Source organism: Choloepus didactylus, chromosome 7, assembly GCF_015220235.1.
Source record: "Choloepus didactylus isolate mChoDid1 chromosome 7, mChoDid1.pri, whole genome shotgun sequence".
Taxonomy (NCBI): Eukaryota; Metazoa; Chordata; class Mammalia; order Pilosa; family Megalonychidae; genus Choloepus; species Choloepus didactylus.
Genome location: NC_051313.1, coordinates 122674283 through 122685417, shown reverse-complemented (window position 1 = coordinate 122685417; position 11135 = coordinate 122674283). Strand labels below are relative to the sequence as shown.

Here is an 11135-nt window from a genome sequence, read left to right as displayed (position 1 = left end):
GAAAAATCATATAATGAAAGTCCTTGAAAAAATTGCCCACACCAAAATTTACAATTCAGAGTGGAAATTTTTACATACTTTATTTAAATGTATTAAGCATCTACATTACTGAGTTTGTCCCATGTAATCTGAATGATTTGTCACAAGCCATGTATGAATTACATGTATTTCATTCCTCTGGCATTATCTTTCTCTTTCCTTATTTTAATTTTTTCTATGATATATTTTGTCTCACTTTTTAATGGTTCTCTCTCAGGAAAACCACTTTTACAAATAGCCTTCATGTGCATCTGCCCATAGTCTTGTCCTTAAAATCATCTGCCACAGCTTCTGCCAAAATTTATTCCACATGACACTGTAATTCCTCTTAGGGTCAGAGTTCCAAAGAGTAATTTTAAAAGTTGGTTCTGTGACCAGTGGCCAACATCTCTCCTTCTCTCCATATCCTTACAATGTTTTTCTCCTTTTTCTGAACAGGGTAATGGGGATAACCAATAGCAGTGTCAGTGGACACTTCATCCTGGTGGGCTTCTCTGACCAACCCCAGCTGGAAAAGATACTCTTTGTGGTAGTTTTGGTGTCCTATGTCCTTACACTTGGGGGAAATACACTCATTATTCTGATCTCCATAGATCCCAAGCTCAAAACCCCCATGTACTTTTTCCTCACTCACCTCTCCTTAGTTGATATCTGCTTTACCACCAGCATTGTCCCCCAGCTGCTGTGGAACCTCAGGGGACCAGCCAAGACCATCACATCCTTGGGCTGTGCAGTCCAGCTCTATACCTACCTGGCACTGGGCTCCACTGAGTGTGTTCTCCTAGCTGTAATGGCTTTTGATCGCTATGCTGCTGTTTGCAAACCCCTGCACTATGCCTCTATGATGAACCCACGACTGTGCCACACTCTGTCAGGGGTTGCATGGCTGAGTGGATTAGGAAACACTCTCATCCATAGCACTATCACCCTCTGGCTGCCTCGCTGTGGACACAGGAAGCTCCATCATTTCTTCTGTGAGGTGCCCTCCATGATCAAGCTTGCATGTGTGGACATCCATGCCATCGAGATCCAGATATTTGTTACTTCACTGGTCTTGCTGCTCCTGCCCTTAGCCCTGATATTGATGTCCTATGGACATATAGCCAAGGCAGTCCTGAGGATCAGGTCAGTCCGGGCCTGGCGCAAGGCCCTGGGAACATGTGGGTCTCACCTGACGGTGGTGACCCTCTTCTATGGGACCATCATAGCTGTCTACATGCAGCCCAACAGCTCCTATGCCCACACTCATGGGAAATTCATCTCCCTCTTCTATACGGTACTGACACCAACCCTCAACCCTCTCATCTACACGCTGAGGAATAAAGATGTGAAAGGAGCACTGGGAAGACTATTTCACAGAGACCTAAGCTCATAAAACATGACACAGAGTACACACAGTGGTCAGTTTGATGGCAAAAAGGAACACTGAAGTTCGTCTTGTGTGTTCCTTCACTCAAGAAATGTACTGTCCTTTAAGGAACGAATGCACTTTTCAGTCTGAATTATTGTATTACACTTGGCTTCAGAAATATCTATCCTCTCTAATCTCTTTTCCAGGCTTCTTTTGTGCCATATGTATGGCGATATTTCCCCACATCTTTTAACTGTCAATCATATTATTTCTGCTGCCCCCAGCCCCTTACTTCTTGCATTTTTTTCTCCAGCCTTCCTTGTTTTTTTCCTGTCCTTCCTTCTTCTCTTTTCTATCTTTTATTCCTTCCTTTCTCACCATTGGTATGATGAGATTAGCAAGCATTTTCTCTGCTGCTTCTACATCATATCCCTTCTCATCAGTATTTTAATAATCCTGAAAAAATCTCTCTCCAAAGAAGATTTCCCATTTGCCATAATAAAAATCATTCATTTGGCCTGTGGGGTAAAGTGGAGAGGTTATAATAAAGAATTTGAATTTTAACTCCACAACTTCCTGTTGATCTAATGCAAATTTTTGTTTAACTTTTTTGTTTCCATGTTTACTTAAGAGTCAAAAGTAATGTGGTCTATTGTTATGTTGATTAAAAAACAAAAAAAGTGATATGAATAAATCACCTGGTAAGATATGGTCAATAAATATTAGTTAATATCTTTGCAATTTTCTACTCATCTGATCATAGTATTCCTTCTGTCTTGATCTATGTCCATTACTTTCAATTGTATCTAATAAAAACTCTTACTGAATAAATAATTACTTCTCCTTATTTTTAAAGCTGAGTGGAAAAACAATCACCTGAAAGTATGGGAAAATAAGTTAATCTTTATTTAATCTTTATAATATGGAAAACCATATGATTAATTTTCTCTGCCCACTTATATAGAGCATGACAAATTTGCCTTTAATGGTTGTAACAGAGGTCCAAATTCATTTTCAGAAGAGTAGATATTGAAATGCCCCAGAATAAAGTGATATATGAACTCTGAGAGACCAGAGTTTACATCCTGTCTCCACCGTTTATTTCTAGCTGCATAACTCTAGGCAAATTACTTAACAAGGCTGAACTTCTCCATATCTAAAATGAGAACAAACTCAAAACATTTTGTGAGTATTCTAGGAGACGGTTAAAGAGCATATAGTAATAACCCAGTAAATGTCAGTTATCATGAATAAGCTGTCAAAGCATTCATAATAGAGATCACAGTATCAGATTGAGTGGCCTCAATAACTGATATACCTATATTTTCCACTCATAAATTATGTCACTATTCATAGACTACAAAGTTCACTTGTGATAATCAAATGAGTTCTGCTTTGGACATGTGGTCAAATGTGTTACTTGTTTGATATAAATTGTACTCTTTGATAAACAAGTCAACTGTAATTACTCTGCCATAACCTAATGATTTTTGCTTTGTCTATGATATTTGGCTCTTGTTTTGATTTCCGTGATTTCCCATTCTCAAATCCTGGAGGAAATATATTCCTCTTACTAAAGTAAAACTCTTAAGTTAAAGATATCCTTATCAAAACATGATGCAGAATGCCCCATTTTTAGTTATATAAAACCACCTCATGCTGGTTCACCAAATATTAGCCATATAGAATAGGTTCCAATTGGCAAAATTGCTCTAACATGACCCATTAGTTCTATGACTATCCATATTTTTGTTTTTCCTTATATTTAGTTTTTATTTTTTAACCCCAAATCATCTGTTTCCATTTTCCTCAAAACTGCCCTTTTACATTTAAAAAATATTACTTGCAAAATTCCTCATATTAAAACTTAATAATAAGTATCTATGAAAGAAAGAGAACTGGTACACTGTACACTTTAGAATTGTCCTTTAGATGAAAACATTGTACAAAAAACTGAAGAAACAAGTAAACAAGTCATAAATCAACATTAATAAGATTTTTGTTATTCACTCAATCAGTAATAATTTATATACCATTGTATGTTTATTGCTATGAGGGATATAAAAAACTGTAAGATGCTAGCACTGCCCACAAGCAATATAAAATCTTTTTATAGGACAAGTATTTTGATTTACAAAACAGTTAAAAACAAATGTAGGGTCATATTAGATGCAAAGTGAAACGAGGAAAATAGTCTACTGACTGTTGAGCATTAATTTGAAGGAAGAGGTAAATACTATAAATATATGTGGGGTAAAGAATATTGCATTCCAGGTAAGAATGTCTTGAATATGCTAAGGATCAGAGGGCATCATCGCTAAGGGATGGAAAGTGGATCCCAGACTTCCACTTATACACAAAAGAAATAAAAATAATACAGCACCTTACATTTTTATAAGTGTATAAATGTTTATTTTAAAAAGTTATGATAATTCTTTTCAAGCTTAGCATCCACTTTCCTCATAACTAGTAAACTAAATTTTTTTAAAATAAAAATAATAGAGTTCTGATAAAGCATGTTCAATTGAACCAAAGTGTTTATTCCCATCCTTTTCCAAGCTTCCCATAAACTGCATTGAATTTTAAAAAATGGTATAAATCCATAAGTACAAAAAGAACTGGACAGGAAATGAGAGCAGAGGAGAAATGATAGATTTTTGGAAGATGGGAAACAGAAGGTGGTAAATGACATAGAGAAGAAAAGATGAATCCTCATGGCTTTTAAGAGGATTGGGTGGTGGGGGTAGGCAGACAGCCAGTAAGGATGAAGTTGACTCATACTGCAGAACCCTGGAGTAGCAATGGAGGCTCAGTGAATGTAAGCATCAGGTATCTTAGAAGACAGGTTGCAGAGTGAGGTTAGCTGCAGAACAGTTTGAAAATCTGGCTAAAGGCATATATCACCCTAGCCTGTACAATCAGATGAGTACCCCTCTCATATCGAAGCAGGAAAAAGGACTGTGCACCCTTAGAAAGGTTAAAACAGAGAGTCTCTAGAATTGGCTACACCAGGCAAGGCTCAAATTTGAGTGTGGGGTTAACACTAAAAAGGAAGGAATTATTTTCCATCCTACATATAGCACCCCTTCCTGAAACAGTGTGCAAATTAAAGGTATGATACATTTGTTTGATAATTGCAGATTTCAGTTCTTACCTAAAATATGTAATCAAATTTGATTCCTATATTTAAAATTGATATTTCTTCTTCTTCCTTTGTAGTTGTTGATTGTTTAAACACCAAAGAACAAATCAAAAAAATAAAACATCACAACAATGGCACAATTATAACTTTTGCAGTCATTTAGAGTTTTATAATGTAATATTTATTTCATTACCTTTTTATTTTTCTACAGACACAAGCATATATCCAAAGTTCAATAAAAGAAACTTTTCTCTAGCTACATTTCCTTTCTGGCTATTAATATTATTTAATTTTATGATTTTTTTATGAAAATAATTTTGTCTACTCCAGGTGTCAATGAGTGTATAGAAAATGAAAGTAAAGGGACCCACAAAAAGATATGATAAAGTCAAATTACCAGCAATCAAGCAAAAAAACTAAAAGCTACCAGGGGTGGGGGTGGGAGCTGAAAATTTGCAATTAAAGGCTAAGGAATTAAAATGGTATTTGAGCTCTCAATAGAAATACTTAGAACCAAATCATAATGAAACAACAATTCCAAAATGTTAACAAAAAAATATTTCCTACATAAAATTCTGTGCTAATACAAAATATCAATGAAGAAAATATGAGAGAATAAAGTTTCATACTAGGAGCTTCTTATTCTTCTTCTCACTGTTCCACTATACTCAGGAAGCTACCAAGGACTATGTTCCACAGAAAGCAAGGAGAAAACCAAGAAAGCCAAAAACATAGAGTACAGAAAATGAGGAATTTAATGCAGGAAAGAAAGGGAGCAAAGGCCTAGGATGATGGTAAAGGAGAGTGTCAGGAAGACCAGTGTGTAGAGAATCCGCATTGGAGAATAAATGCCTAGCAAAGCCTATAAAGAAAAATGAACTGATAGACTTTGAATGTATTCAGTTGCTCTAGGATGAGCCTTACAGTATGGTGGCTGTGTTAATGAAAGTATAGAGAAAATTTATACACACACCAAAACCAAACACTTATTAACTCAATGAACAACAGAAAGCTTTGTGAAAAGAAGTTTAATCACAGTGTACCATAGTTAGCTCTGAAAACTAGCTTTATCACTATTCTAATATGAACACTGCATTTTTAAATTGGGATATAATTATCTTGGGAGGATTAGGGAATAAGATGTGTGTGTGCATGTGTGTTTTTGTGATGTCAAATAAGGGGATGAAATATTATGCAAGGGAAAGCTAAATCCTTATCTTTCCTGCCCAAAATCTGATAGATAAAATGTGAAATGGGAAAAAATAAAGAAATATCATCCTATATCCAATTCCTCAAAAAATCCAGTTATCTCTACCACTTTCCTTACTCTGAGGCACCAGCATCTCTCATGTAAATCATTGCTTCACCTTCTATCCTTCCAGACACCCTAAAACTAACTACCAGAGTAATTCTTCTAAAAGGCAAGGTAGATCCCATCACACCTCTTCTTAAAGCCCTGGAGTAACAATATTTCACCAGAGGAAAAGCTAAAATTCTTACAATGACCTACAAAGCCCTGCATGACTCCCTCTCCTGACCTCATCTACAATGCCCCTCTTCACACAGTCTCCCCAGCCCCACTGCCTCCATGTATTAAAATGCACCAGGTATCCTCCCTCAGACCACAAGGCCTTTTCTGTTCTCTGCTTGGATCCTTTATTTCAAATACATGGGAGGCTAACTTCTTCCCTTCATTCAAGTTTTTAAGTCTTACCTTCTCATGTAGACCTTTCCTCATCATTCTATTTCATTCTGCCCTCTGTCCACCTCTCCTACCTGGTCCCCCTTATCTTACTCAATGGTTTCTTGAAACATTCTTGAAATATCCTATGTAACATTATTTATTAGGTTTGTTATTTATTCTCTTTTCCCTTCCCTAGAATTTTAACTTCTCAGAGGCAGATATCTATGTGTTGTTCAACAGTGCATCCCAAGGACCTGCAAGAGTGCCAGGAACATTGTCAATGAGCAGTAGTATTTTTGAAGGAATCTTTTTTTCTGAGCAGTGGGCTTCAAATATTCAGTAAGCCGTGTTGTAAACAGATGTGCTGTCATCCAGATTTGTTGTTCCATTTATAGAACACAGGCAGAGTATATTTAGCATAATTCATAATAGCCCTAGGATTTTTGGAAAAAAAAAAATGGCTTCAACTTAAAGTCACCAGCTGCATTATCCCTTAACAAGAGTCAGACCTGTTCTATTGAAGCTTTGAAGCCAGGCATTGACTTCTCCTCGATAGCTAGATAAGTCCTAGATGGCACCTTCTTCCAGTATAAGACTGTTTTGTCTACCCTGAAACCTGTTTATTAGCACAGCCATCTTCATCAATTATCTCAGGTAGATCTTCTGGATAACGCACTGCAGCTTACACATCAATACTTGCTGCTTCACCTTGCAATCTTATGTTATGTAGATGGCTTCTTTCCTTAAACCTCATGAACCAACCTCTGTTAGCTTCCAACTTTTTCCTACAGCTTCCTCACCCTGCTCAGCTTTCACAGAATTGCAAAGAGTTAGGGCCTTGCTCTGGATTAGGCTTTGGCTTAAAGGAATTTATGGCTGCTTTGGTCTTCTATCCAGACCATTAAAGCTTTCTCCATATCAGCAATAAGTGTGCTTTGCTTTCTTATTATTCATGTGTTCACTGGAGTAGCACTTTAAACTTCCTTAAAGAACTTTTCGTTTGCATTCACAACTTGGCTAACTGTTTGGCACAAGAGGCCTAACTTTTAGCCTATCTTGGCTTTTGACATGCCTTCCTCCCTAAGCATAATCATTTCTAGCTTTTGATTTTAAAATGAGAGATGTACTCTTCCTTTCACTTGAGGCCACTGAAGGGTCATTGATTGGCCTAATTTCAATATTGATGTGTCTCAGGGAATATGGAGGCCTAAGGAGAGGAGAGATTTGGGGGGACAATAGATTGGTGGAGCAGTAAGAACACACAACATATCCTGATTAAGTTTGCCATCATATATGGGTGCAGTTCATGGTGCCTCCAAACAATTACAATGAGTACCATCAAAGATCACTGATCACAGATCACCCTAACAGATATAATCATAATGAAAACTTTTGAAATATTGTGAGAATTACAAAAATGTGAAACAGAGATGCTACGGGAGCACATGCCATTGGAAAAATGGTGCAGATAGACTTGCTCAATGCAGGGATGCCACAAACACTCAATTTGTAAAACACCCAATGTCTGTAAAGTGCAATAAAATGATACACTATGAAGTGAGGTATGCCTGTATTTCTTACATTGGGGCTTTTATATAATCTCTTTTATTGTAAGTGTATAAAATTTAATTTTTAATAATAGCAGTGTTTAACAAATGCTGAAAATTTCCTGAAAATTTATACTTGGCTCTCATGAGTCAATGAGAGTCAGTTCCAGTACACCACTGGTTGCAATCCTGTTATGAACAAGGTTACTGAAAGTTGCAAGTTTGCTTTTACAGGTGATGTTTAGAACCCAATCAGATTCCTCCCAATCTGCTCTCAAATATTCAAGGATACCAAAATAGGTGATCCAATCCAGCTACTTCTTGGTCCAAATCTTAAAACGTCAGATCCATAAGTAGGCACAATATACCCAGAAGTTTTCTGGTCATGAAAATAATTTCTTTAACACTGTAACTAAGAGATTTAAAATTTAGACAATGAAGTTATTTGATGTTCCTGTCATCTACTCTTTTCATCACATCCTACTGGCAGTTTTTTTTTTTAATTTTCTTGAACATGATGTTAAAACACACCCTTTCTTTGACTGAAGAATGGAGATGGACTTGAAAGGTCTAAAAACATTTACAACTTGGCCCACACATGCTATTTCCAACACCTCACCAGGCCCAAAAAGAAGATGGTAAAATTGGTTACAGCAGATAGTGATTTTTTGGTTCCCACTATGAACACTAATCAGGGTTTGTTTTATGATCCAGAATATGATCTATCCTGATGAACATTCCATATAAACCTCAACAGAATGCATAGTTTGACATTTTGGGGTATAGTGATCTATAAAAACCAATTAGGTCAAGTTAGTTGATAGTGCTGCTCATTTTTTCTATATCCTTGCTGATTTCCTGTCTACTTCTAGACATCTTCAGAGGCATTTCTTTAATTCTCTGAACATCATTGTGGATTTCTCTATTTTTTCCTTTTAGTTTTGTCAGGTTTTATTTCATGTTGCAGATACACATTTAGGATTGCTATATCTTGGTGAATTGATCCTTTTATCTTTATGAAATTTTCTTCTTATCCCTGGAAATGTTCTTTGTCATCAAGTCTACTATAGCTGATATTAATATAGCAACTTCAACTTTCTCTTGATTATGGTTTAAATAGTGAATATATTTGCATTCTTTGCCATTTTCATATATATGCCTTTATATTTAAAGTGGGTTTTTTTAAAAACTGCATACATTTATTCTTTTATTTTATGAAATCTAATAATCTCTGTCTTTTTATTGGTATTTTTACACCATTTACATATTTAAAAGCTTTGTGAGATATAGTTGACATACAACATGCAGCACATATTTCAATTATACAGTTTGATAAGTTTAGACATATGTCTACACCTGTGAAACCACCACCTGCATCAAGATAATGAGCATATACATCACCACTTAAAGTTTCTTCATGAATACTGATTTTTCATTCTTTCCCATTCTTCCCTGTCCTTATTCATTCTGAAATTGCAATGGATATGATTTTTGTCATTATTGGTTAGTTTTTACCAGTAAAAACAACAAAACATACAGTATGATTTCATTATATAAAATTTTTTAAAGTGCAGACTAAGCAATAATGACAGCAAAAGTAAATAAGGGGATTTTATGCACAACTTTATATGCATAATCTTAACATCTTAGATAAAATTGGACAAATTCCTTGAAAGATATGAACTGCCAAGTTCACTCAGGAAGATAGTAGGTAACCTGAACACCCCAATCCATTAAAGAGATGGAGTGTGTCATTAATAGCTTTCCCACAATGAAAAGTTCAGTCCCAAATAGTGAATTCTACCAAACATTTCAGGAAGAAATATTATCATTTCCAGAAAATTTATAATTAACATAATTATTATTTAAATGCCTGCCATATTGTTCCTTATTTTCTTATTGTCCACTTATTTTTTGTTCATGTGATCCTCCTTTCCTGAATTCCCTTGGATTGTTTAAACAGTTTATAGTGTCCCAATTTAATATTTCTATCGTCTTCTTGACTACATTTTTTACAGTGTGTTTTATTGCTTGCTCTAAGGGTTGAACTCTATCTCCTTACCTTTTACAGTCTAATTCAAGTTAATATCCTAGAACTTAAAGTAGAAAGTAGAAGCCTTACAACCATTAAGGTACTTTTCTATCCCCACTTTATATTATAGTTATCATATATTTTACCTCTACACATGTTGAAAACTTCCCAGATAATGTCATGATTTTTTCATCAGTTATACATATTTTTGAAAATTTAAAAGTATATTGCTTACATTTTGTATTTTGCCAGATAGTTACCATTTCTGTTTCTCTTCATCATTTCTGATATTCAAACTATTATTCTGGAATACTTTTCCTTCTGTCTGAAGACCTTCCTTTAACAATTTCTTTAAAATTGTCTGTTAGTGATAAATTCTTTTAGTTTTCCATCTGCTGAGATTTTATTTTGCCTTCATTCCTGAAGAATAATTTTTCAAGATATGGAATTTAAGACTGTTGAGATTTTTCTATCAACATTCCTGTCTTTCTGAAATCCATGGTTTCTAAGTATTGGAACATCTTGATGAACTAGATACTTGATTATTATGAATGACCTTCTTGGTCTGTAGTCATTAACATCAAGTCAAAGAGATATATATGTAATACTTTCACCACTGCTTTCAATGTTATCCTGGAATATCTAACATGAGCAATTAAGCAATACAAAGAAATAAAAGTCATCCAAATTGGAAAGGAAGAAGTAAAACTATCTCTATTTGCAGGTGACATGCTCTTATATACAGAAAATCTCAATGAACCCATAAAAACAACTACTAGTGTTAATAAACAAATTCAGCAAATTTGCAGGGTACAAGATCAATATAAAAAAAGCACTGTGTTTCTATACACCAGAAGTGAACAATTCAAAAGGAACTTATGTAAATATTTCCTTTTACAATAGTATCACAAACAATAAAATATCTAGGAATAAATTGAACCAAAGAAATGAAAGACGTATACTAAAAACCATAAAACATTGCTGAAACTAATTAAAGAGGACCTAATAAATGTACAGACATCCTGCATTCATGAATTGGAAGAATTAATATTGGTTAGATGACAATACCACCAAAATTGACTACAGATTCAATGTAATCACTATCAAAATTCCAAAGGCTTTTTGTGCAGAAATGGTAATGCTCATCCTCAAATTCATATGGAATTGTGAGGGGCCCCAAATAGCAAAAAAAAGATCCTAAAAAAATAAGAATAAAGTACAAAGACTGACACTTCCTCATTTCAAACAGCATTAACCAAGACAGTGTGGTATTGGCATTAGGATCAATGTAAAGAAACATGGAAGAGAATTGAGAACCCATAAATAAACTCATACATCTG

General features: G+C 35.0%; 1 protein-coding gene across 1 annotated transcript; it reads left to right on the top strand.

Moving 5' to 3' along the window:
- Positions 1-481: 481 nt before the first annotated feature.
- LOC119539893 (olfactory receptor 2G3-like) lies at positions 482-1414 on the top strand. The gene has a single exon (XM_037843733.1). It carries the CDS (start codon positions 482-484, stop codon positions 1412-1414), a length of 933 nt encoding a protein of 310 aa, XP_037699661.1.
- The last annotated feature ends 9721 nt before the right edge of the window (positions 1415-11135 follow it).